The 27,834-nt window shown below is 50.7% G+C and overlaps 1 protein-coding gene across 2 annotated transcripts in view; it reads left to right on the top strand.

Annotated features, from left to right (window-relative positions):
• SCARA5 (scavenger receptor class A member 5) overlaps positions 1-27,834 on the top strand; it is a 137,392-nt gene that overhangs the window by 71,022 nt on the left and 38,536 nt on the right. For both annotated transcript variants that reach the window (XM_075126293.1, XM_075126292.1), the window contains 3 exons: positions 6,306-6,980; positions 16,707-16,787; positions 22,056-22,154. In XM_075126293.1, coding sequence (XP_074982394.1) covers positions 6,306-6,980; positions 16,707-16,787; positions 22,056-22,154 — 855 coding nt within the window. The remainder of the gene's footprint in view (positions 1-6,305; positions 6,981-16,706; positions 16,788-22,055; positions 22,155-27,834) is intronic.

The raw sequence follows: 27,834 nt of genomic DNA, 5'->3' as shown, positions 1-27,834 counted from the left end.
AAGTGTACTCTCTGAGCCATTATCCAAATCATTTAAGAAGATACTGAATAGACCCAGACCCAGGACAGATCCCTGTGGGACTCCACTTGATATGCTTTTCTAGCCTGACTGTGAACCATTGGTAACCACTCTCTGAGAAGTTTTCCAACCAGTTGTGCACCCACCTTATAGTAGGTTCATCTAGGTTGTATTTCCCTAGTTTACTTATGAGACGGTCACATGAGACAGTATCAAAAGCCTTACTAAAGTCAAGTTTCAGAGTAACAGCCTTGTTAGTCTGTATTCGCAAAAAGTGACCACTCTCCCTACAATGTGCATGATAATCAAGGTGGGCCATTTCCAGCACAAATCCAGGTTTTCTTACCCCCTACCCCCATACACACACAAACTCACTCTCCTGCTGGTAACAGCCCATCCAAAGCGACCACTCTCCCCACAATGTGCACGATAATCAAGGTGGGCCATTTCCAGCACAAATCCAGGTCTTCTCACCCCCCCCCCCACACAAACTCACTCTTCTGCTGGTAATAGCTCATCCAAACTGACCACTCTCCTTACAATGTGTATGATAATCAAGGTGGGCCATTTCCAGCATAAATCCAAGTTTAACCAGAACATCGGGGGGGGGGGGGAGGAAAAAACAAGGGGAAATAGGCTACCTTGCATAATGACTTAGCCACTCCCAGTCTCTATTTAAGCCTAAATTAATAGTATCCAATTTGCAAATGAATTCCAATTCAGCAGTTTCTCGCTGGAGTCTGAATTTGAAGTTTTTTTGTTGTAAGATAGCAACCTTCATGTCTGTAATTGCGTGACCAGAGAGATTGAAGTGTTCTCCGACTGGTTTATGAATGTTATAATTCTTGACGTCTGATTTGTGTCCATTTATTCTTTTACATAGAGACTGTCCAGTTTGACCAATGTACATGGCAGAGGGGCATTGCTGGCACATGATGGCATATATCACATTGGTGGATGTGCACCTCGATTATCATGCACATTGTAGGGAGAGTGGTCACTTTGGATAAGCTATTACCAGCAGGATAGTGAGTTTGTGTGTGTGTGTTTTGGGTGGGGGGGGGTGAGAAAACCTGGATTTGTGCTGGAAATGGCCCACCTTGATTTTCATACACATTGTAAGGAGAGTGGTCACTTTGGATAAGCTGTTACCAGCAGGAGAGTGAGTTTGTGTGTGTGGTTTTTGGAAGGGGGGTGTGTGAGAAAACCTGGAAGTTTGTGCTGGAAATGGCCCACCTTGATTATCATACACATTGTAAGGAGAGTGATCACTTTAGATAAGCTATTACCAGCAGGAGAATGGGGTGGGAGGAGGTATTGTTTTATGGTCTCTGTGTATATAATGTCTTCTGCAGTTTCCACGGTATGCATCTGATGAAGTGAGCTGTAGCTCACGAAAGCTTATGCTCAAATAAATTGGTTAGTCTCTAAGGTGCCACAAGTACTCCTTTTCTTTTTACTAAAGTCAGGATATACCACATCTACTGCTTCCCCCGCCCCCCATCCACAATGCTTGTTAGCCTGTCAAAGAAAGATATTAGGTTTATACACATTTGTCCTTGCTACTAACATCTACTTCTTGAATCTAATTGGTTTGGGGATCATACGGAGCACGTAAGGACCCGTTACTTTGCAGATCATGTAAGGCCCAATCACTGAGGTCCTCACCTCATCTACATTTCAAGCTTATCAGTGCAGGGTCTTCCAGCTTATCTCAATTAGCCTGAAAACACCATCTGGGACTCCAGCACACAGCCTGTCACACCCTTGCTTACAGTTTAACCTTGCACTCAAATCAAGCTAGATGCAAGGTTACTCACCCCAGCAAGATCTCTGCGCACAGTATGGTCTCCTAGGAGAAGTCCCATGTCCTGGCACATGTCGGAACGGACTGGACAAGACACTGGAAAGCATCCCATAGGGAACAGTGCTGCAATGGCAGGAAGAGACAAGAGTGGATGATGATCTAAAAAGCTTTTTTTCCATCTCTCTGCGGCTTGGGAAGATACATGACTCCTTTCTGTTATGGCAACAACCTTCCCATCACAGAGCTATAAACACAGGGGCACCTCACCAAGAACTAGCCAGAGGAGTGATTTCTGCTGGCAACTAGAATTTCAATGGGCATTTCCCCCCCTTCGTCACAGACTATTGTCTAAAATCCAGCCATCCCGTTCCCCTTCAAGCAATATCCTGTTAAATCAATCCCCTGCTAACCTTGCAATAAGTGTGAACTTCAGAACTTCACCCAGTGTGTTTGCTGGGGGTGGATCCAAGCCAGAAGCCCTGGAAGTGTGTGTGTGTGTGTCCCCTCTGTATATACAGGCCCCACTCTGTAATTTGAACCAAATGTCCTCATTTTGTTTCTCCTCCTTTTTATAAACAAGAGGGTAAGTTGCTAGGCGATTCCCAGATCCGGTGGCTTTCGGCCAGGTGAATCCTAATAAAATTTTAACTGATGATGATTTTTTATTTGGTTGGGTTTGGCTTTGATCCCTCACACCTCAGGCTGCACAATAAATAGAACTCGAGAGAAAGGAATGAAATCCCGAGCCTGGATCCAGAGCATGGTGTTGTCCCCCTTCCCTTCTAAATGGGTCCACCTCTCAACTCAGGTCTGGGGAATCTTTGATCTTAACTGTTTCAGCTGCTACTTCCAAGCCGAATTTTGAAAACAGAGCTCCTTGGGGTCTGATTTTCAGAAGGGCAGAGCACTGGAGTCCTGGGTGTTCGGCACCTCTAAAGATCAGGCAAACTCTGTCTCTGTGTGCGTGTGTGCACTTGTGTCTGCTTAGCATATATGCACACTGCCTAAGTGGCAGTCACATCCCTGTGGTCAATTGCAGTTCCCAGGCAGTATTCATGGACTCACAGACTTCAAAACCAGAAGGGACTATCGGGATCATCTAGCCTGACCTCCTGCACATTGCAGGCCGCAGAACCTCGCCCACCCACTCCTGTACTAGACCCACAACCTCTGGCTGAGTCACTGCTGTCCTCAAATCTTGATTTAAAGACGCTGAGTTACAGAGAATCCACCCTTTACACTAGTGCAAACCAGCAAGCGACCTGTGCCCCACGCTGCAGAGGAAGGCGACTTTCCCCCAGGGACTCTGCCAATCTGACCTGGGGGGAAATTCCTTCCTGACCCCATTGACTGTGTCACCTGCACTCTGCCCCCCCAGTCCATCTCCCCTGGGACTCATTCTAACATCCCAACCCCCCACCCCAAGCCATTTGACACATTTTCCATTTATTTTTAAGCAAAGTTGTCAGAGTCACATTTACTCCCTTTGTTCCCAGTTGTGGGATTTCCCCCGCAAAATATGGCGCCTGGACAGGCAAGAGTCAGTGCAGGGCCAGTGTTGGGTTTAGTCCATTGGGAGCCTGCAGGTTCATGCAGTTGGAAAGAGCAGATTGCCACCTTTCCCGGGCAGCAGTGCTTGGTGCCAGCCCTGGAAGAGCCCAAGATACCTGACGGCGGAGACATAACAGAGAACAGCTGCTTCAGTTTGTTTTCATAGAGTTTCAGGCCAGAAGGGGCCAGCAGACCCTATTGCCTGACGTGTATCACAGGTCATTACATTTCATCCAGATAGGTCAGTGTTAAGCCCACAAACTTTAGGCAGACCAAAGCATTTTAGTCTCTGCCACGGGCGGAGAACAGGAGAGACCAAGGTGGCATCAATGTGATGGCAAGGAATTGGTTCGGTGAGTCTCAGCGGTGCCTGGATTTTGCTGGCTGTACTTTTCCTCTCCCTCTGAGCTGGGCACTCACGGAGAGAGAAGCTTTCCTCTGCTCCAGACTCTCCGTGCCAGTGTGGCCGGGTGCTGGTCCTGGTGCTGCCCGGCTATTAGCTGGACACAACTGCACCGATGCAGGTACAGCAAGCGTGGGATGCCGTGACACCCTCCCGCTCAAGCGACCTGCTCCAGTAAAGGGGGCAGGAAGGGACAGGGTGTAGTGTTACATGAGTTGCATGCAAAAAGCAGCAGCAGCATCCCAGTGTTTGCATATCGTTCGCGCACCTAGAGAGCGCCATCAACTGGCAGGTTAGGGTAACATCTGTAGTATTGTCCCTACGCTTGAGGGTTCAATACAGTTGCTGTTGTGTCACCCCAAGATGGTTGCTGAGTGGAGCAGCTCTTAGCCCAGGGTGCTAGGGGGATTCCTAGCTGCACTGGAGACTGGGACAAGCGGCTGCTATAAGTTAGAGCAGCCCTGGGCTGCTGTAACTTACCCTCAGGATCATTTGAACCCCTGGAGCATCTCACCTTGGATAGGCCCCATCCCCCAGGCTCCAGGAGGCACAGCACAGAACCAGACCCATTGCAACTAAGGCACCTGACTCTCCCTCTGAGGTGGTGGTGAGGTGCTGCTGGATTCCTCTTCCGCCTGGCACCTCTCTGAGCTCATTGCCAGCCTCTCCCTGCCCTCCCCCCCTCCTGCCCCCCACTACTGCCACCAAGGCTGAGAGAGGGGCTGGCATCCAGCAGTGGCTGAGGGGCAAATCCATGGGGTGGGGTGATTCCAAGCAGGGGGAGGGGCCAAGTTATTCAGCACTGACTGCAGACCTCTCTGGATGTCACACACCTGCTTGTGGTCTAGGGTAGATCCTAAAAATCAGCTTGTACCCAGGTCACACCGGTAGGGAAACAGCCAGTTTCCTGAAGGGTTCACAGTGCCCCCGACAGGTGCAGCTCTTGGGACAGGAAGGGGGGAAGAATCCTGTAGGCAGGGGCAGTGTAGAGCAGCATATGGTAGTCACCCAGCTAGAACTTTTGGCTAGGACTCCAGGGCTAGCTGCACAACGGGGGAGAATGGTCCTGCCAGCTATGGCAGCTGGGAGCCATCACCTCCCCGCGGGCTTTGCCAAGCTTCTCACTGCATTAATCAGGCCGATGTCTCCAATTTCCTGCAGGGTCCCCTGGAAATAATGGGCTGCCGTGGACAGGGATTAGGTTCCAGCTGGGCCGAACAGGCTGGCAGCATCCCACCAGCCCAGAGGCTGGCATTAAAGCCATTTGTCATTACGTCTTGTGGGTCCAACGCCGACGGTGCAGTCACAGGCGAGTCTGAAAGGGCCAGGTTCCGGGCCGCATTCCGGCTGCTTGGTGCAATGCCAAGCAGCCTCCACCTGGCCTAATCAGCTGCCTGGTGCTTTCCCAGGTAGGGGGCCTGGCCAGGGGGATACGGGTGTGCTCAGGGCACCTCTGCACTCTGACTGCACACGTTGCACCAGTGAGTGACCTGACTGGAGTCTCCAGTGGCAAAAGGCCAAGGCATTGCCTATAGATCCTTCTACCACAGACAATGCAGGAGACGCATCTGTGTGAGAGGCCTCCAGGGGAAAGCCAAGTACTAACTCAGGAAGGGTTTAATTTATACCCTCACATTCCGAGTTGGTCTAGTTAACCTTGACAGCCCTTTAATCTCTGCTTCCTCGTTTGACTGGTTGACAGCTCCCGGGAAGCACTGCAAACCACTCCAGGAGCTGACAAAGCCAGGCTGCTGGTGTTAATTAGAGAGCAAAGAACTCAATCCCGGTCCCCAATTCCTGGCCAGCCAGGAAACCTGACTGTGCCACAATTACAGACCAAAAATAAAAAGCCCAGTCGGGCAGGTTTTAGCGCCGCTTAGGGAAGGGAAATGGACATTTTTAGTAGCTGGAAGGTTAAATGCAGGAAAACTAAATCCAGACCAAGCCATAATCTGCTGCCCCATAGCACACCCACCCCCAGCTTTCTGGCAACGCTGACTCCCCACCCATGCAGCACAGAACCTTGCCCCAAACCCAGGGATGTTCAAGGCACTCAGCCGAGACATAAAGCAATGTATGGGTCACTAGCCAGACTTGAGTGTATTCCCAGGCCAGCTCCATGTGGTTGAAGGAGACCATGTGCGTTTCCTCCCCAGTCCCACACAGATCCCCACCCCTGCGGGGTCTAGGGAACAGGGACGGTGGCCGATAGGGACTCAGATGGGATGGGTGTAGGTCTAGGCACAGATGGTCCCCTCCACATGCCTAGAGCTTGGGGCCAGAATTTGGGAATAGGCAAATGACCAAGAGCCATGTTCAGGTCCCTGTTTGCACCTGCAGGCGGTGCTATCAGTTTCGGGCCGTGCAGACCAATGGCCGTATTGCACAGTGGCAGCTGTCAGGTGGGGAGGGAGGTGTGAGGAGTGTTCCTTGGGGACCGGAGCTGCTGTTACCAGCGGCTCTCGGCCTGCCCCCTCCCGACTCCCTGTGCGCGTCTGACACCTGGTTCCTCTCTTTCTCCTGCAGTCTCCAGGCCACAGAGCTCCCCCGAGGACCTGAAGGCGCTGACAGGGAACGTGAACCGCCTGAACGAGAGCATCAGGGACATGCAGCTCAAGCTGCTGCAGCTGCCACTCAAAGGGGACATCCTGGACCACATCTGGCGGCTCCAGGATCTCTTGCAGAATCACTCAGACTCCCTCTTCCTGATGACGGGCTCCCTGCAGAAGCTGGAGGGGTTCCTCTGGAGCCTACAGACGCAGGCAAGCCAAACGGACAAGGCCGTGGCCAGCCTGAGAGACAGCTTGAACCATCAGAGCGACATGGCCCAGCTGGAGACCTACAGGCTCTGGGTGGAGGGCAACAGCAGCCGGCTGCTTCTGGAGCACCACGACAGCCTCCTGACCCACCTGGCCGCCCAGGTGGAGAGCCTGAGTGACCAGCTGACCGAGGTGGGCGGGGCCGTGGGCACCATCAACAGGACCTTTTCCTATGACGTGGGCCTCCACCACACCCGGATCCAGGACCTGCAGGTGCTGATCAGCAACGCCACGGAGGACACCCGGCAGATGAGGCGGATCCACATCGCCATGGAGCAGCAGCTGAAGCACGAGCTGGCCATCCTGAACGACGTGACCGAGGACCTGAGGCTGAAGGACTGGGAGCACTCCATTGCCTTGAGGAACATCTCCGTGATACGGGGTAAGGGCGTTCGGCTGGCTCTCCTCAGCCGAGGCCGATGGCGCCATGTGAACCCATCACATCACATGCACCAATGACTGTACAGCACTGCAGGGAGTTTACAGCCTACTACCACTGCCAGCTGATGGATTTACTCCTTTAGCTCAACAGGTGGAAGCTTCCCACGCAACTGCCTGGCTAGCTAAGGACAGGGGTGTGAGGGTCTCTTAGCAGAGCTGCAAGCTGAAAGCGTATTAATCATGTTTATGAACATAGTGCCTCAGGACTGCCTGAGCTCAAGGTCCCAGTGTGTCAGGAGCTGTACAGATACAGAATAGTAGACAGTCCCTGCCCTACATCCATCGGACACGGGGTGGGGGAAAGGGATGGCACGCAGAAGCCAAGCGATCAATGTGGTGTCCTCCAATGGCATGTGAGTGCTATCATTTTTGCGGGGCAGGGGTGGGTATAGTTAGGAGGGGATTCGCGAAACAGAAAGGCCAGGGAAGGGAGGAAGGGGACAGGGCAGGGGAGAGGGGCAGGTGTGGGGTGAGGCTGAAGTGAAGGTGAGGGAGCAGGTTGGCAGGGCAGAGAAAGTCCGGTCAGAGTGAAGCGTCCTGAGATTCCCGCTTGAGCTCCTTCTGCCACTGCTCTGCCAGCCACGGTCTCCGCTGGCTCCTCCCCGCGGGGGCTTAGGGCTTGTTCATGCTTGAAATGCTACAGCAGCCTAGCTGCAGCACTGGGGGAGGGGTTCTCCCATTCCCCCCCCCCCCCCCGCCTCTCCACTGAGCGGCAGTAGCCAGACGGACAGAAAAATTCTTCCGTCGACCTAGTGCTGTCTACACCGGGGGTTAGATCGCCTTCACTGCGTTGCTGAGGGGTGCGGATTAATCACACACACACCCCCGAGCGACGTAGCTGGGCCGACTGACTGCCTGAGTGTAGATCTGGCCCTCGCTGGAGAGGGAGAGGAGGCACGCCGGGGGGCCGAGCACAGGGGGTCCTTTCCCCCTCCTGCCCCAAATCAGCAGCCCCTGCTTCAACGGCTGCTGCGGCTACTCTGCCAACGTCAGCCTCCATGCGCCTCTCGGCTGGGCGTGGGGGAGAGGGGTATTGCCGACTATGTGTGGGGCCACCTGCTCACAGTCACAAGAGAAGAATGGAGCTGAACAAGGGAAGAAGCCCCAGTCTCTAGAGCCCCTGTCCGGTGTCTCTGGACTTCCAGCCCTACCCCCTAGCCCATTCTTCTGACCTTCCTGCCACGTCCTCGCTCTCCCTGGGCTGTTCTGCCTCGGGGAGGGGCAGCAGGCTAGTCGCCATGCTTTCACCTTCCTGCCGCCTGGGCGCAGGGCCGACAGCAGACATGTGCGGAGGTGGCTCTGGGGCCACCGGCTGCAGTTTCCAGTCAGCACTGAAGATGGAAACTTGTGTCCTGTAGGGTAGGTTTGAGTCTAGGAGGCGGCACTCCCTTCCGGCCGGCTTGCTTGTGGCTTGGTTTGAACCATAATGTGTGGTTTGGGATGGCTTTAACCACCCCTCTGGGTTTAGCGGCGCACCCTCGCGCTCAGCTTACTGCAGGGAAGCAGAGAGATGGCACGGAAGTGTCCGTAGAGAGCGTGTGTACCATGTTGTAGCCGGGTCGGCCCCAGGATATTAGCGAGAGCAGGTGGGGAATCAATAGCTTTTATTGGACCGACTTCTGTTGGTGAGAAACAAGCTTTCGAGCTTACACAGAGCTCTTCTGCAGGTCTGGGAAAGGTACCCAGAGTGTCACAGCTAAATGCGAGATGGAACAGATCGTTGAGCAAAAGTAGTTAGCGCATATGTCAAAGGACCATTCAAGGTGAAGTGGCCCATTAGTACATCTCCAATCATAGGGGGAAAGGGATGGGGAAAGGCTGGGGGGGTTATTAAGTGGGTTATAGATTATTGTAATAAGCCATAAATCCAGTGTCTATTCAGTCCATGATTTGTAGTGCCTAGCAAAGTTATGAAGTTCCCGTGCTGGGCTTTTGAAGGTGTTGTGCAAGTTTCCTTTGAGGCCGAGGACTGAGAGGTCAGCTATGGAGTGATTGCTCTGTGAAAAGTGTTCACTCATAGGCGACAGGGTGTTTTCATCTTTTATCCTTTCCCTGTGTGTGAGTTCATTTGCGAGTGTAGCAACTGTCTCTTTTCACCCACATAGTTGTTATTGGGGCATTTAGTGCACTGGGTGAGGTATCCCACATGTAGTCACAGACATGAGTAGGACCCATGGATCTTAAAAGGTGTGTTCAGTGTTGATCATTGTAGCGGTGGAGATATGTCTGCAGTTTTGCATCTGTTGTTCTAGCAGGGTCTGGCACTGCTTTGAGTTGGTGTGTCCTGGTTTGTGTGGAGCTTGCTTCTGATGATGAGCTTGGAGAGATTGAGGGGTTGTGTAAAGGCCAGAAGAGGGGGTTCAGGAAAGATTTCTTTCAGGATGGGTTGTCATTGTTTGATGATACCCTGTAGGGGTTCCCTTGTGGGATAGTAGGTGACAACTAGGGGTGTGCACTCAGAGTGTGTTTTAGTTCTGTGTTGAAGCAGGTTCTCTCGCGGTATTTGGATGGCCCGTTCCATGATGCGATCTACTTCTCTGATGCAGTGACCTTGTTTGGTGAAGGCGGTTTTGAGTGTATTAAGGTGCAAATCCTGGACTCTCTCCTCAGATCATATTTGGTGTCATCTGTGAGCCTGGCTGTAGAGAGCAGATTCAGAGAGCATGGGCATGTGGAGTGTTTCCCTTGGGCTTGGGTTGCCCGTGCCATGAACTGTAGTTTGAGCGGCTGGAACTGAAGAGAGGAAGTTGAGCAGCTAAGAGAGGACGGGAGAAGTTTTATAGTTACACAGTTTAAAGCTCTCTGTTTGGGAGACGTTATTTTCCATGACACCGATTTCACTCCAGTGATCAGTTGTGTCGTGCTGGAGAAAGGAAGTCATTGCTAAAGGTTCCACACCCTGTGTCCCTCCAATTAAGCCAGTGTTTCCCAAACTTTTGAAATCTGAGCTCAGGCCTCCAGAAAATGAAAGTAGCTGCCCTAGGAGGTGTTAAAGGGCCACTCGAAATGAGCTGTCACAGTAGATCATGTAGGTCTCCTTAATCTGATTGTTCCTCTCCTTTCTTCCTTACCTTGATGAGCTATAAAATGGTTGACAATGCTGACGTTTAAAGTATCATCATTGGCCTCCAAGTGAGCACCCACTGAAGTGACCCAGGCAGAGCTATTGTCTCAAGCTCTCTGCAGACTCAGGCAGGTGTCTCTGCATCAGCTTCACTCAGGTCACATTTTCAAGGCTTTATTCGCAACGATGATCACGAAAGACTAACTTTTTTTCAAAACACAAAGCTGAACCTGGAGATCAAGTGAGAGGCCCATCTCACCTGCCACCCCTGGCCCCTATTCTCCCCTGGCTAGTTCATCTTGTGCCCCACTCTTTAGAAAACACTGAATTCAATGTTACAGTTTGCAGCATCCACGCCGGGGAAGACCAGATAGATGATCCTAAGGTCAAAGGACGTGTCGAAATAAAATTCTCTCATTAAAATGCACCCTCCAGGCCTTCTCTTTTCATCCAAAAAAAGCAAAAATGGCTCAAGCCCAACTTTAAATAAACCCTTTGCAGGTCGCCTTTAAATATCGTTATATAATCCATGCTAGTACAGTACGGGTCTTTGTCCCACTTTAATGGCTGGAGTGTGTAAGAGGCTTATGAGCTAATGGCCCTGGAGTGTTAGAGATTCATGCTTTTAGCTCCACATGCCCTGGGTTCTGTTCCCCCAGACAGCCCGAGGAGGCTTTTCATTGCAGAGATTTTAGCTGGCCTACAGCACAAGATTTCCCGGTGAACTCAACCGGTGATCATACTATGCCCTGGAAGGTGAGGCTCTGTGTCACTGAAAGACAAAGGCCTCCTGGATATAATCATGCCACACCCCTATACCCGGGTGCGTTCTTCTGGCCAGCTAGCAACAAGTGGGTGGGAGGGCGTTTGCAGTTTTTCATCAAGCAAGGTTTATCTGTCTGTAAAATCAAGCAGCCTGCATGGAAATGAAAGGTTAAATGCCCAGCAGCTGAATTTGAACCCGGAAGTCGCTTTCAGTTCATGGGAGGTGAGTGGCGAGCTGGGAGGCAGAAGGGCCAGAGGATTGGGGGATAGCATTGACCGATTATCCAAACACAAGCCTCATAACGCTGGCTTCTGCTAGCTGCAAAAGGGGCCAGCTTGGGCCTGGGCTACAGAGGGCCAGGGGCTGGTACCCCTAGGCGAGCCAGGTAGCCCGTGTTCTGAGAGGATGCAGGTACATGTCAGTGGGCTTTGTGTGTGGATGGTCATGGTAGATGGTGTGTGGTGGATCTGGGCTTAAACATGGGTCAGAGCCCAGGTGTGCTGTGTAGACATAAGGCTGTGCACCTGCCCCTCCAGCATCACTGCAGGCCTCTCTAGGTGTGGCTTTGCCCCCCTGCCTGAGTGATTGGTTGTGGCTGAGGACAGGATGGATCCTGACACACAGGGTGTGTTACTGTGATGAATACAAGCACAGCAAACTCTCTCCAGATGGGCCAACCTCTGGGTTGACACTTTCTTGGCAGTCTCGTCCTCCACTCCCTCTCTTTTTGGATCTCCAGCTCTCCCGCTCTCTCCCTTTCCCACTCGCTGTCATCGCCAGCGTGCTGCGAATCAGGTAATTTATGATCCCGCCGCCCTGCTTGGCCGAGCCGCCTTCCGAAAGGGCTTTCTCCCCCTCCGCCTGTCCTCGGCTCAATGCAGCCAATGTTCCCAGTTGGGGAAGGGGGAGGTGGGAGCCCTCCTGCCTAGGTGGTGCCTTGCACCCCATACAGAGCCGAGGCTGCCTGGGGCTCTGGCATTCCCAGGCCGTTAGGAGAACAAGACAGCATCACGGTCCTAATTGCACAGTGGTTTGGAACCTCTGTTAGATATGGCCGAGAGAGGATTTTCTAGTGTGTGGATGACCAGATTCTTCCCCCACAGAATGTCTTCATCCAAAGCCCCGTGTATATTTTAAATCCACCCACATCCAGCAAGGGTTCTGACTGGCAGCTGAGTGGGACTCTGCTATAAATGAACTGATCATGCATGAGACAAATCCAACGTCTGCCCTTAAAAATCGGAGACTATGGCTCTGTGAACACCAAAGACCAAATCCTTACTGCTTTGTACACGCTGGGGCCCTGGTTACGGTTCCCTAGGTGCTACCGTAATAGAAATGATAAATAATCATTGTACAAACTTCAGGTCAAATCCATCCCTTGTGTAGCTCCATTGAAGTCAGTCTGACTAAACAAGGGATGAGTTTGGCTTGGTGTTTTCTTCCATTAGTACAGGCTACTAATAACCCTGGGCAGAGGCCACCTCAGTCCTGCTCTGCAGCCCCCACAGCTGTACCAGTCTCTCACCCTCCCCTCTTCCCAGCTCCGCCAATGCACCTCAGTCCTGATCTGTGTCCCCACTGGTCTGCCCCGCTTCCAGCTTGGCCAATGCCACTCAACTGTGATGTGTAGGCTCCCACCTGCTAGTCCAGTCCGGGGCTCCCCACACGCCGTCCTGCCAATGCCCCTTACGCCTGGCTTGCAGCACGCTCTGTTATCCTGTCTAGGTGTAACCCCCATTGGCAGCATGTGGGACTTAGGCTCTCCAGCGGCGGAGAGTTACGGGGGTTAGCCTTTTCTCTCAAGCGGTAGTGGCTTTTGAGTGGCCAAATATTATTGTATGTAAGACATGGGAGGTTGTGGAATCCCCGTCATGGGAGGTCTTTGAGAACAGGCCGGACAAACACCTGTCAGGGATGGTCCAGGTTGACTTGGTTCTGCCTCGGCACAGGGGGCTGGACTTGATGACCTCTCTCGAGGTCCCTTCCAGCCCGACATTTCTAGGACTCTATGAATCCCCACCCCCGATTTCTGGTGACAAATAGAGTTTTAACGGGAGACTGAGATTCCTGTGTAGTTTACATGTAAACTTCTGATGTCTGGCCGAAAAGCACTCATCATCTTGGGGTGGATGTTTTGTCTGATCTGTTGATGTGTATTAGTTATATTGATCAATTAGAAATGCCAGTTAGCACTGTCGTTTGGTGGGGTCCTGCTTTGTGATTGGAGCCAGAAGTATGAGTTATTACGAGAACTCCCGTGTGCTTGCCAGAGACAGTCACACTTAGGCAAGGCTCTCTGCCCTTGTAATATTTTTATGAGCACGGTTGGCAAAAGCACAAACACTCCAATCCAGCACAGAAGACAGAGATAATACGAAACGCGCCGAGCGTCCATGTACTCACACCATCCCTCGCAGAGGCTTCAAAGGGATGGGACAGATGATCCATGCATGGTTCTATCTCTTACGTGCCAAGAAGAGCCCAGTGGGTTGAGCCATGGATAGCCCTATCATAGGGCTCTGTGGCCACCATGAATATTCATAAGGATGTTTGGCCTCTGTGGTCCATATCTAAACTGTCTCACCCTAATAATGTGGCGTGTCATCTCCTTATAGGCTAGTATATCATTTACTGCAGGCTCATTTGCCTAGATGGCAGTTAGGTTACCATGTCATCCTTGTGGTTGACCGTCTGTGCCATGTTCCTATCCTAAAATATCCCACACTAGCATTAGCTGGTGTTTTGCGGTTACCTGCCGGGAGTTTCGTCAGACTTGTTCATGGCAGCATTCTGTCTTGTGAGATCCTAGAGCTACTCCAAGTCAGCTACTCGTGCTAAAACACCTGCTACAGCTTTATTGGGCCTTATGCTTCAACTTTGGCTAAGCTATTGTCTTACAGGCTTTGAGGCTATTACTGCTTTCGCTTATAACTTTACCTTACTTGGCAAATGCTTCCACCTATAGGCTGCAGGCGATATCAGCCTGAAACTCCTTATCCTCTTTCCTTGCCCCGCCTTCTCCTTTTATGACTACTTCCCCTTGCCAGTGGTACTGCTGATCAGACGGACACACAGCCGTGAACTGGTGGGTGTGTATTTGCTTGCACCCTCTACTGGATAAGTCAGAACTTCCCAGGCCTTTGTCATAGATCCTAGACTGCTGGCAGCTAATCGAACATTTCCCTTTAGTTCAGGTAGCTTTGGAAGCAGGAGGCTCTGAGTTCTATCCCTGCTGCTTCTGGGATTCCTTCATGGGCAGCCTAGTGGTCAAGGGCTCATTACAGCATTTTTAGGAGCATCCCTCCGGTCCCCTCCCCCCCTCCAAGGGCCTTGGTCTGCTCTGTCCACTGTCCACCCTGTCCACTGTCTTCCTCTTTCGGTGTCAGGAGGGCATGGGGGCACCACAGGTGACCATCTGCGTGGTCTTAAGACCAACTCCTGCCTTTGTGTGTGGGGAGGGTGGGGGAGCGGTTGAGTGTGGGGAGTCTTTGCCAACTGCGGGCAGACAGCTTCGGACGGTTGCTGGCTTTCATTAGTGAGCCCCCCGCCCCCATCTTAAACCTGTAATTTACTGAGGCCCTTTAAATTTAAAATCATTAAGCTAGTTTGATTGTCGCCCCTGGGGAGGGTCTGGGCTGAAAACAAGCTGGTGGCTCTGAACACATGGAAACTGTCTTTAACAAAACCATCCTGCCCCCAACACCCCGTTCTCACTAATGTGGGGGCACAGCTTGGATAGTTGTGGGGGGAGGTGATGGAAGTGGAGGGGGTGGGGACCAGCTGTAGGTTTTGGTGTGAAAGGGGCAATGCAGATCCATTTTGCAATGCCCCTGGGGAAAAGCACACACGTGTCTCTCCGGCTTAAGGGAAGTCAGGCGGGGCCCTGGCTCGGGTTATTTTCCAGTGCGCCTGTAACGCGAGGCCATGTGGAACTTTATGGAGCAGTTGCTGCGTGAGGGACCTTGAATCCAGCCACGCTGGAGCCAGCTGAGTGCAAGCGTAAGAGCTCTTCAGCCATGGGATGGTTTGGAGCCTTCTCTCTAGGTATTTCCTGGCTCGGGATCTGCTTTTTGGGGCCCCTGTGAAGTGAAGAGACTTTAACTGAAGGCCGGAAAGGGACATGCAGGTCAAATTTAGGTCCCAGTGCAGGCTCTGTGAATGCAGAAAAGGAACTTTTCTGAGAGCCCCAAGAGCAAACGGAAACGTTTCCAGGGTTGGCTTTGATTTTAAATCCAGTGAAGAGATCCTGGGTTGAACAAAGGACTGGTCCCCTGCGGCATTCGCAGCCCAGGCATTGCACCATAGGGCTAGGGCAGCAGAGCTCGAGAGTGAAACTGGCCACGAACCAAAGCAATGGGGACGAGTCTATGTTCAGGGCCTGTCCTGAGAGAACTAGAGACTCGGGTCTGGAATAGCGGGGGGGCTGTGGATGAGACTGAGCGACACCAGCAGAGCTGGAATTATGGGGGAAAGGGAGGTCACAGGTCAGGACTGAGGGGCATTGGCAGAGCTGTGTGTATGGAGAAGCTTCCAGAGCACCTGCTGTCATAATCTCCCTTCTCTGAGAACTTGGACAAGCCACAGAGGGAGCAAGCAAAGGTCCTGCCTTCAGAGCTGCTGTTTTCTCACCTCACTGAAAAACTCTTCATCCTCTCCTTTAATACCAGACATAGCTCTGCCCTTCATCCTCTCCTTTAACACCTGACATAGCTCCGCCCTTCATCCTCCCCTTTAATACCAGACATAGCTCCGCCCTTCATCCTCCCCTTTAATACCAGACATAGCTCCGCCCTTCATCCTCCCCTGTAAAACCTGGCATTACTGGTTTATACTTTAAGGATCCTTAACTCTGCTAGCCACAGATGTCTCCTTGTGCCTCTTTGCTTCCCTTACGAATTTTCTCCTATTCCTAGTTTCTGATTAGAGTCATTACTGTCAAGAGTCCCATTCTTCCATTTGTTATATATGATTTTTTTTAAAAATGATAGCTGCTTTCACTTCTTTCTGCTTCTAAGTCCAGTTGTTTTTGTTGCTGTTGTTGTTTTAAAAGCAGTGTAACATTCTTTCTCTCCTGTGGGATTGTGTCTTTTTGGGCATCTATAAAATATTCTTAAACAGTTCCTCATTATCATTCACATTTTTCTGTTTAAATGCTTTCTCTCAACTGATTTGGCTCATAATTGGTTTCAGCTTTGTGAAATTGCTGCTTTTAAATCGCCAGCTAGATGCATTACCGGTTGGACTTTATTCTGTTTGCACATAACAAATGTAATCAAGTTGTGATCCCTTGTACCTAAGCTACCACTTGTTTTTATTTCTGTGACCAATTCCTCTTTATCTGTTATGATGAAATCCAAGACAGGATTCCCCTGCATTGGAGGTTTTAATAGTTCCGAAGCAAATGTTTGCAGAAAATGATGAAATTTTGACTTTTCATTCCAATTCGGGATGAAAGGAAATTTTGACATGTCAGAATTTCTTCTGGGATGGAAATTCTGAATTTTGACCATCTCTAAACAGGCGCCTCTGACAGGAATTACTTGGTGAATTTCTCTGGCCTGTGCAATTCAGAAAGTCAAATGAGATGATCATGGCCTTGAAATCCATGAATCGGGGAAGAAGGCACCTGGTAAACTTCACCTCAGTCATGGCGCTTGTATGTTTTGGGACAGGGGCCTGCCTTTAATCCATGTCCATTAGGCACTTCCCACACTTTTCTGGGCATTTGCTAAATAATAATCGACAGCTAAGGGCAGAGGTGTGCATGTGTCCATCTGCTGCTGCTACTGCTCTGTCTAAAGAGCCACTAACCGTCTTTACGTGTCATATTTCAGGGCCTCCAGGACCAAAAGGAGACCAAGGCAATGAAGGAATGGAAGGCGAGCCTGGAGTTCCTGGTTTACCTGGACTAAGAGGTAACAGACTATGTACTAGGTGCCCACAGGAATTGCTCCAGGAAATATGCCGATCAACTTCAATGGGCTATGGCACACTGTTAGCACTATACAAATAATAAATAGCAGTAACAAAGAGATGAGCAAGACGCATTGGGTACCATCCCTCCAGCCAATACAGGTTTGTTTCCCAGAGTCGATTCTCCAGCACTTTGTCCAGTCTAGTTTTAAATGACTCAGAGGATGGAGTTTCCATCACAATCTTTAGGAGATTGATCCGTAAACTAGGAGATCTCATTGTCCTGACATTTTCCCCTACGTGCCTAATTTTTATTGTTGGCTTAATTCTGTTCTGTTAGTGTTACAACACATAACTACCTTTGAGTGGTTTTGTAGGGCCCCAGACCTAGCAAGTGGTCTTGCAATGTGACCTAGAAGTCCAGACACCAGCTCCACAGGCAATCAAGGAGTACTATTCCCAGCTGTGCCATTGATTTGCCATGTGACCTTGCTAACTTGCTGCCCCTTTCTGTGCCTCAGTTTCCCCACTTGTAAGACTCAGGGTACAGATGCCAGCCCTCCTTGAAACAAGCACCTCAAGGAGCTCTGGATAAAACACACTACAGAAGGGCTAATTATTACCCCTGGTTATGTCACCCGAGACAATTCCTCTCCCCGTCGTTTGCAGCATTCCAAATCCTTTGGAGCAACGATCTTGTTCCCCAGGCTTCTGAGCCATCTTGTGCATGCTTAGAGGCTGACTTCCAGAGATCACCGCCCTGGAAACTCAGCCCATATTACTTCTTGAACTCTTTCCCCTCTGTAATCCGATCCCCTTTCTCCTGCCATAAAGCTAGATTGGGTGGGATAGTTTAACTTCCTTTCGGTGCACTAGGTGTACTGTCCCACTATGCCTCCATAGAGTGACCACTGACTTAGAGCTGGCATGTAGCGGGCAGGCTCATGGGGGCCTTCAGGTGGCAATCAGCCATCAACCATACTCACAGGCATCCCAGATAGGGAGGGTACCCGGGTCCTCGAGCCGCTCCTGGAATTAGCGCTTCTGGGGTGGAGGGGGGGTGGCACATCAGTCGTCATCAGCCAGTCACTGCTGCCCAACGCTGTGATGCCTTTGCCATACTAACAACGTGATTTGGGTATGGAGCTAAACAAATTCCCTGCTTCTTTGCATTCCTATGGACACCCCCACGTGCTCAGAGATGCAAGGTGAGCCTTTGTCTCCGGCAGTGCTGATGGCTTGCTGGGATAGTTGCTGGGCCTGATAGTCTGCCAGAGTGGTCCTTTGATATCCTCCCATGCCGCCTTCATTCACTGGAGTAGCAATTTAATGTAAACAAACTAAGCATCTGATCACCTGCTCATTTCATAGCCACACGCTGCATGGTTTAGTGGAATTGACATTTCCAGCAAACCACTAACTTCTAAGCAGATGGTTTGCAGGCAGGAAACAAAGGGTTAGTATCAGCAAAAAAACAAAGTAAAACCAAAGGCAGCGGGAAGCAGCCGCACATGGGGTCCTGAAGTGCTGGGGAATGGGAATTTGAGATCCTGGTGGGGTTGGGAATCTGGACCTTTCTTAGGGGTTACATGAAACTTTTCCAAGTTTCAGGAAACATCCCCCCCCCTTAATTTAAACCATTGTTTGTCAAGGCAAATTCAATTAAAAACAAAAGGAAAGCATGTTTTTCTATCTAAGTGGAAGTCTGTGTGTAGGTCAAAAGGGGCTGAGACAGACATCTGTAGCGGCCCGGAACTCCCAGAACCAAGCTGAATCAGACCACAAAAGTTCTGAGCTGTTTGGGGACTGGCCCAGGTGGATACAAACTTACCCAAAGTTTGGGGGTGTTTTTTTTTAGTTCTGATCCAAATCTAGAATTCCAGATTTGCGAGCAAGTCTTGTAGGTGGCACAACCAGTATCATAAAACAACCTGGAGAAGTCAGATGGGGAAAAGGCCTATTCGACCATGCAGTTTATCTCCCAGGCAACGCAAGGCTGTTCCCTCCAGGGTATTCTCCAGGGCTTTGTCTGGCCTACTTTGTAACATCCCACGTGATGGGGCTTCCACGCCTTCTATTGGGAGACTATTACAAAGCTTCATGGACCTCCCTCCGTGTATCAGGACACCATGGGAGAGAAGTCCTTCCACCCCCCACATCAGACAGTTTCCCATTGAGCATGTGAAGAAGAATCGCTGGGTTAGGCATCTAATCCCATTTACACCCCAAGACACTGACACTATCCAAATGACTCTCCTTTCCCCACACCCTGTGGCATTGCTGGGGTGCAGAGAATCCCAGAATGCATCACCACACACAGAGTCAGCCAACACATTCTCTGTTTCATCCCACTCCCCATCTGATGAGAGAGTCACTCTCAGTTGGCTGCAAATACTCGTCTCTCGCCTGGAGAGGACAGGTTGGGTTTGACCATGTCAGCCACGTGACACGTTGGCTGAGTGCATCCCTGTCACCCTCTAGTGGCTGGATCCACAACTGCGACTTGCTGCTAGCCTTCCTCCTATAGCTCCGATGCTTAAAGGCATGGGGCGTGGTGCTAGAAGCCCTGTGTTCGAGCCTTGCTGATGACTTGTGTGTGCTAGGCTGGATGGTCTTGTAATACACACTCCCCTGCCCCAAGTGGGACTGTAAAACCAGCCAAGCTGGCAGAAAAACCCATCTGTTCTACTAAAGAGCTTGTCAGCAATGGCTACCCATGTTATTGCACGCTCGTTGACAGATTAATGGCTGTTTTTATTTGGGTTTAATCAGCATCACAAATGGATTGTCTGGCTGCTGCTGCTTTTTTTGTTTGTTAACTCTTTAAGATTTGTGTTAATTTTGAAACTTGCTTGTACATTTCCGCCGTTGCTGGCTCCTTTGTCTTTCACACGGGATCAAAGAAATTCTCCCAGCCACGGCACCGCCATGGCCTGGGGTTTAGAAAGGAATTCAGCTTGTGATGGGGTACAGGGGAAGCATGTAAAAGGCTAGCTGGCCAGCATTAATTCCCCTTCTGCATAGCACCTTCCCCCACTCAGACAGCTGCAACTAATCAGATCCTGAAGCCCCACGCCTGCCGTGGGATGGGGGAAGAATTATGATGTCCCTAGAATGCAGCGCAGAAAGGGTTAGGGCCTAGTCGGTATCCCCTGGCATTGATTGAAAACTCCCACTGACATGGGCTGCTAGGATGATCAGAGGAATAGAGAACCTACCTTGTTAGAGGGACTTAAGGATCTGGGCTTGTTTAGCCTAACCAAACAAAGGCTGAGGGGAGATGTGATTGTTCTCTATAAATACCTCAGAGCAGTGGGGGCCAACCTGCGGCTCCGGAGCCCCATGCGGCTCTTCAGACGTTAACATGCGGCTCCTTGTCTAGGCTCCGACTCCGGGGCTGGAGCGACAGGCGCCAAATTTCCAATGGGCCGGGGGGTGCTCACGGCTGAACCCCCGGCTCTGCCACAGGCCCTGCCCCCGCTCCACCCTTTCCTGCCCCTTCCCCTGACCCTGCCATGCCCACACTCCTCCCCCCTCCTCCCCAAAGCCTCCTGCACACCACAAAACAGATGATCGGGAGGGACGGGGAGACGCTGGGAGCTGGGCTGGGGGAGTTGATGGGGGGCCGCTGACGTATTTCTCTGGCTCTTTGGCAATGTACACTGATCAATTCTGGCTCCTTCTCAGACTCAGGTTGGCCACCCCTGCCACAGAGGGATAAACCCCAGGGAGGGAGAGGAGTTATTTCAGTTAAGGGCCAATATTGACACAAGAACAAATGGAGAGAAATTGGCCATCAATATGTTTAGGCTTGAAATTAGGCAAAGGTTTCTCACTGTCAGAGGAGTGAAGTTCTGGAACAGCCTCCCAAAGGGAGCAGTGGAGGGCAAAAAACCTAACTGGGTTCAAGACTGAGCTGGGTAAATTGGGGGGGGGGGGGATGATACAATAGCATATGAGTCATCCGTGACTTCTGTTAGCATCTACAATGGCAAGAGATGGGGACACTAGCTGGGGAGGGCTCTGAGTTGCTACAGAGAATTCTTTCCCAGGTGTCTGGCTGGTGGGTCTTGCCCACATGCTCAGGGTCTAACTGATTGTCATATTGGGGTCGGGTAGGAATTTTTCCCCACGTCAGATTGGCAGAGACCCTGGGGGTTTTCACCTTCCTCTGCAGCATGGGGCCTGGGTCACTTGCAGGTTTAAACTAGTGTAAATGTGGGATTCTCTGTAACTTGAAGTCTTCAAATCATGATTTGAGGACTTCAGTGACTCAGCCAGAGGTTCTGGGTCTGTTACAGGAGTGGGTGGGTGAGGTTCTGTGGCCTGCGATGTGCAGGGGGTCAGACTAGATGATCATGATGGTCCCTTCTGGTCTTAGAGTCTATGAGACCTCCCTGGCCACAGCACTGGGCCCTGAGGTTTCAATTCACCCATGCAGAGGGACCAGCACAAGGCCCAGGTAATGCTTAAGTCCCACTTTCACCCACAGATGGTGAATAGTCCTTGTACTATCCCTCTGCACAGGACATACATCTCCCTGAGTGAGCTGCCAGGGGTCACACAGCCAGCCAGGGCACAGGCAAGCGTGACGGGGCGGGGTGGCGCCAAGATGCTTTGGTTCCCTGTAACCGGCACTCTCAGAGGAGCATATCAACTCGAGTGGGAAAAGTCCAATGAGACTGGGACATGATGCCCAGTGCTAAGTCAGTTCAGGGTTCTTTAAAGGCCCTTTAGGAATGCTGTGGGACGGACCCAAGAGATTGGGCCATCCTGTGGATTCTGGAGCAGGTAGCAAGTAGCCGCCCTGCTCCCATCACATGCTGTGGTGTCCTGCAGGGAGGTTGCCCTTTTACATTTGGCTGGGTCGCTCTGCACCAAGCCGAGCCCCCACAAAGGCACCTGAAATGTTGCAACTTGAGCTGTAGATGTACCAACGGGTTCTTCACCGTGGCGGTTCTGATTAGGCTTGGGCCCAGACTAGAAGCCTGGATCCAGAGCCCCACTGAACACTGGGGAATTAGGCGTCTGTGTGTGAGTTTTGTAGTGCAGGCCTGTCTTCGGTTCTGATCGGCCAGGAGCAGCGAGGGGATTTGGTTTAGCAGGACAGCGGGATGGAGTGGGTGCACCTCTCGTTGGTCTCACATGGCCAGGTGGGCCCAGCAGAGCCAGTTAGCACTCAGGCAGCCTGCACGCCAGGTACCGCTCTTCGCCAGTTTGGTTTCCTGCTGTCATAACAACACCTTGTCTGTTGTTCGTTCCCAATCCAGGGCTCCCTGGGGAGAGAGGGCCTCTGGGACCACCCGGCCTGAAAGGAGACAAGGGAGACCTCGGCCCATCCGGCTCTACTGGGATGCGGGGATTCAAAGGTACTGTTCAGAGTTCATGCTCCAGATGCCTGGCATGTGGGTTCTTGGTTCTGTCTGGGCTTCCCGAGGCATGTTGGCTTTGGTCACACCTGCTGGTCAAATGTAGACGAGAGACGATATCTCCCATGTGCCCATATAGGGCCTGTTAATTAGTGGTGCTGAGCCCCTGCCGCTCCCCCTCAGCTTCGGTGGGAGTGGAGGGAGCTGAGAATCAGGCCATTCAGAGGCCTGGGATGAAGGAGGCTAAAACAGGGCCAGGATCCACCCAATCCCTGGGCGTCTGGACTTGCGTCAGGCTTTTTATACATCCCTCAGGGTGGGAGGGGAGTTTTCACGTGCACGCCTGCTAGTTAGCCTTATATCAAGTATTTTTTTCTGCCACTTCTTTTTGGTTTCTTGTGGTTTTGAAGAGTCTCATTATATCCCAGGTTAAAAACAGGTGTGAGATCATGGAGTGTAAACCATTATTTTGATGCCATGGTATAGTTAGAGTTTATGTACCTATTTTAGCAGAGCAAATGAGTAGGTAGGCTGTCTAAAAAAAATCGCATACTGTAAACTTAAAAAACACCCGTAAGAAATGGTTATGTTTCCAAAACATGCACTTTCTGACTCAAACAGCGTTTACTTTAGCTTATGGTAGCCAAGAAAGAACAACAGTCAAGTCTCCCTGAGGGGAGCACAGTGTGTGTGTGTCTTTGTAACACTCTACAGCAGCTCTAAAAACCAAAATGGCTGCTCTCTCTGCAGTTAGGCGCTGCACTTAGACATTTAAAGGTGCAGAAAATGAAAGCATCGTCATTTCAAGCCAGGTGCACCCACAGAAAGTTCCCAGTGAAGCCTGCTATTTCCTGCTTTGCATAAGAACCCCAGAGGGATGAAGTGTGGAGAGGTGGTCAGGCAGGGTTACTGGCATGCAACACATGCCTCTCATACAAATAGACAACTCCTAACACAGAAACAGAGCAATTGCCATACAGCCCCAGTTAGTCTGGTGTCTTAATAGAAATAGAAATCAGGAAGGTGAAAGAAACCCTCCAGTGAACACTTATGGAATAACCTGCCCTGAAGAGAACTTTCTTCCTGACCCCAGGCAGATACTAATGGGCTTCTACTATGAAACATGAGGGTTGATATTCCTCACACATTTTTTGTCCTGTTCCTGCAGATGATAGCCATATAAATGTCTAAACTTTTTAGGAATTCTACTATGCTCTTAACTTCAATAATACACTGTGACAGTGAGTTCTCCAGGTTAACGGTGCGTTGTGAAAACGAAACAAGTGTCTTCTTTTAACATACCTCTCACTCGGAATCACACACATGCACCTGGTGCACAGTGGGGAAAGTACCACAGAGAATGAAACCTTTCAGCTTTTCTATACATCCGTCAGGGATAGGAGACTGCATTAGATGGACCTCAGGACTGGATCAAGCTGTCTACTCTCAAATATGTATGTCACTGTAGTAGTTCAGCACTGCAGGAATTACCACCAGCATCATTCCAGTCCATTGAAAGGACCAGTTCCTCCATTTGTCCCTCGTTTCATGCCACCTTTGTAAGAGGAACCATTCCTGGTGGGTACACCACTCCCCCAGATTGTCAGCGAGCAAAGCTGCAGCTCTAGGAAGCTCTGTCCTAAAGAGAGGAGATGTGGGAAGAGAGATTTATGGGTGACATTGCTAAGTGGAGAGGAAGCCACACAAAGACTTCAGAGCTGCGGCCCTAGGTAAAGAAGGTGTCCTGCATATTTAGATCCTCATAATGCAAACCAAAGAAGAGCAGGCAGCGGAGTAGATGGTACTGACTAGCTCTTCTCCATCTCTGATGCTCTGTAGACAAGGGGGAAATTAATTCCTCGGGACTGGTTGTTTTGCAGCCAGGGAATGGGGGGGCAAAAGAATTTCCTTGACTTCCCTCCTATAAGGGTGAGTCGGAACTGGTTGCACTCTGGGGTGGAAACAGCACCTCCGTTCCTCAATAACTCAGTATGTCTTGGTTAAGTTGACTTGTCTTTGTTTGCCAGGTAAATATTCAGCGGTCCGCAATGGGCTCATCATGGGCAAGATGTCCCGCTGATTTGTTCTTGTCACCCTCTCTTCATGGCCCGTAGAGGATATAAGCACTAATATTACTACAGCTAGGAAGGATGTGGACAAGGATGTGGACTACAGAAGGGATGTGGACAAATTGGAGAGAGTCCAGTGGAAGGCAACAAAAATGCTTAGGGACTGGGGCCCATGACTTACGAGGAGAGGCTGAGGGAACAGGGCTTATTTGGTCTGCAGAAGAGAAGAGTGAGCGGGGATTTGATAGCAGCCTTCAACTACCTGAAGGGGATTCCAAAGAGGATGGAGCTCGGCTGTTCTCAGGGGTGGCAGATGACAGAACAAGGAGCAATGGTCTCAAGTTGCAGTGCGGGAGGTCTAGGTTGGATATTAGGAAACATTATTTCACTAGGAGGGTGGTGAAGCACTGGAATGCGTTACCTAGGGAGGGGGTGGAATCTCCACCCTTAGAGGTTTTTAAGGCCCGGCTTGACAAAGCCCTGGCTGGGATGATTTAGTTGGGGTTGGTCCTGCTTTGAGCAGGGGGTTGGACTAGATGACCTCCTGAGGTCTCTTCCAACTCTAACCTTCTACGATTATATGAACTAAGAGAAATTCTCCTTCATCTGGAGTCTGAGGGGAGTGAGAGCTTGCAGAGACAGTCCTGAGTTCTACTTCCAATGTTGCATGTGTGCAGTTGAGCTGGTGACTGTGATGTGGGCATTGTCATTAAATGCAGCCATGGATTCATTAAAATAAGGTCATGGGATTTCCGGTATCATATCGGTGAGATGCATCCGGCTGGAACTTTGTTTAGCCGCATGGATGTGTCCCATTGACTATGCAGCACTGTGCATGTTTCGTGGCCCCCATGGTGTGCTGCAGCATGCTAGCACTGGGAAGGGAGATATTTGACACTCATGCACCTCCGCGCAGGGGCATGCTGTCCCTGTCGGCACCCTGCAAACATGTGAGAAGAGGTGGGATCCCAGACCCAAAGGGCAGGGCCAGCAGGAGGGCAGAGAGCCCTTGTCTCTCAATGCCATGCAACAGCAAAACAAGAAGGATGCAGAAGGGCTCCCAGCTCTTCAAGGCAGATCTGGGGCACCATGATTTTGCCTTGTTCCATCTGTGCCACAAACCAAATGACGCTGCTTTGGCCCCAGAGATATGTCAGGATGCCTGGATCATGACCCTCAAAATCAAAGCCTGTCCTATAAGTCGTGGAATGAGTGGCAACCCCACCCCATTGTCACCACGGTAACTTTGGTGGCCACGTACCAGATACCAACCTGGTTTCTCAAGAGGGAGAATCTGCTCTCTGCATTGGCCTCCCAGATGTCCTCTGCTCGGCACCATCTTGCCTTCAAAGGGTTTCTGTGCTCCTAGGGCACAATTGGCTCTTCAAATCTCCCGGGTGAATAGACAGTATTTGTGCAGTGCTTGGAAGACGGAAAGCACTTGACACTGTGAGTTGCTGTTATTAGTCCAGGGCTCTCTCTCATTGGAAAAGAACAAAGAACCCATAAGCCCTGGTATGTCTGTGTGGGCACAGGACTGGAGCCGGCTCTGGGGTATGTGCAGAAAAACACAGCTAGCTTCCTTCTCAGCCTACACATGGCTTGATGCAGACAGCAGGGCCCACAAAAGTGTGGGCCTAGCCCTACGCAGGATGTACTGGTGCTGAAAGGGAGGAGGAAAGAAGAAGGGAAGATGAGAAGCTGAAGGAACAAGAGAATAAATGTGTGGGTTGCAGTAACTCCAGTTTGTTTTCTCTGTTTTACAGCCGCTGACAGTTTTCCTTACCAGGGTTTTTAGAGATGAGTACAGCCCCTGAGGACATGGGGCTTCAGCATCCGCAGCGGTGTCACTCACCAGGCTTGGTGGGCATCCCGCTCTAGCTCAGTCACAAGGTACAGGCTTGATGCAGGAACCACTGGCCTGTGTCCTGCAGCAGGTCAGACTAGATCAGGGGTTCTCAAACTTTTTTTCTTTTTGCTGGGACCCCCTTTGAAAATATTTCAGGCTGTGACGACACCCCCCCCAAAAATGTGACTGCCCTCCCCATACCAGGCCACCCTTACTTCTGCACTGCTGCTGCGGGCGGTGCTGCCTTCAGAGCTGGGCAGCCGGAGAGCACAGAAGTTAGGGTGACAATACCGCGACCTCCCCTACAATAGGTTTGCGACCCCCTTTTGGGTTGGGACCCCGTGTTTGAGAAATGCTGGACTAGATGATCATCACAGCCCTGCATCTTTTTCAAGAGCACTGCAATTCTTGGGGAGGGGGGTGGCAGCAGCTGGAAGCCAATCACACAACCTGCTTTTTGGCATCCCCCAGCCAAACCCACATTATAGTTGTGGTCTGTGGTTTTCTTTCCTTTCAGAGACGAGGGGACGGTAGATTTTTCTCATCGACGGTTGCCAAATAACAGCTTGACAGGCAAAGAGCATTAAGCAAATTAACCTTTACTTCAGTCCTAGGCAAACACTCCCCCTCTTAGCCCTGGAGTATGCTATTAAACACACATGTTTCCTGCACACCCATGCCAATGTGTGAGTGTGTGTGAGTGAGAGAGGGAATGTTTGAATCCTCGGCCCTGTAAATGTTTGTCCAACTTGACCCATTCAAGGCCAAAGTCTGCGTGAAAACAAAATTTGCCCAGCAGAAGGAGTGCCTATTGCTATCCAAGAGATGGGTCCAATAAGGAATCACATTCTCTGGATGGACAATGTTATTAGAGTTGCGGTTTGAACCTGCACACATAAAATAAATACATTAAACCGTCCTGTATGTGACTTAACGACTTCGGCGTGGGCCTGTCGGGAAATATTACACTGGGAATCACAGCCTATGATCTGGGAACACTGCCAAACCAGACGGGTTTTGTTTTTCTCACGGCGGGATAAGCTTTTCTCATGTTCAAGACGATGCTTGCGAAACTCCTTCAAAAGGTCTCTCCTCTTTTACGGCCTGCTCTTCCACTCCTCTTCCCACGTAAGAAAGACAGTCTCAACCCCTGTCCCATCATCTTTACAGTGAACTCTGTTGTCAAGATCATTTCATTTGCTTAAACCAGTCAATAGAGATTGCTACTTGCCCTGAGCTGGGACTCACGCTCTGAGTGTATGGTCTGGCTGCTGGGTAAAGAGTTTTCGTTAGCTACATTAATTTGATGGCCAGGGCATTAGGAATCAGCCTCCTTCCTGCAGAAATAAGAGAATGGGGATTGTTCATTTCCCCCACTCACATTGGCTCCATAGATGTTGATCTACCTGCCAAATGCATCTTAGACCCTAGCAGTCTATCTCCAAGGTTCGCATATCAGGCTGGGGCTGTGGACAGGAAGGTGACTTTTTCCAAGGTCAGGCTGGATCGCAAACATGGTTGTCAGAGTAGAGCAACAAGCAAGGTGGGAAAAGTCATGCATTTCTGCTGTCCATCCACCCAGGTTCTTATATGATCTTCATCGTGGTAGGGAAGCCAGGAATGGGCAACAGGGGCTGGATACTTGATGATTCCCTGTTCTGTTCATTCCCTCTGGGGCACCCGGCATTGGCCACTGGTCTGTCCCAATATGGCCATTCTTATGTTCTTAGAGTCTGGTGCCTGAGTTAATGAAAGACTAATT

The sequence above is a fragment of the Caretta caretta genome, chromosome 3 (genome assembly GCF_965140235.1).
Source record: "Caretta caretta isolate rCarCar2 chromosome 3, rCarCar1.hap1, whole genome shotgun sequence".
In the NCBI taxonomy this organism is placed as follows: Eukaryota; Metazoa; Chordata; order Testudines; family Cheloniidae; genus Caretta; species Caretta caretta.
The sequence above is the reverse complement of the archived record's forward strand: the minus strand, read 5'-3'. Positions and strand labels throughout refer to the sequence as shown.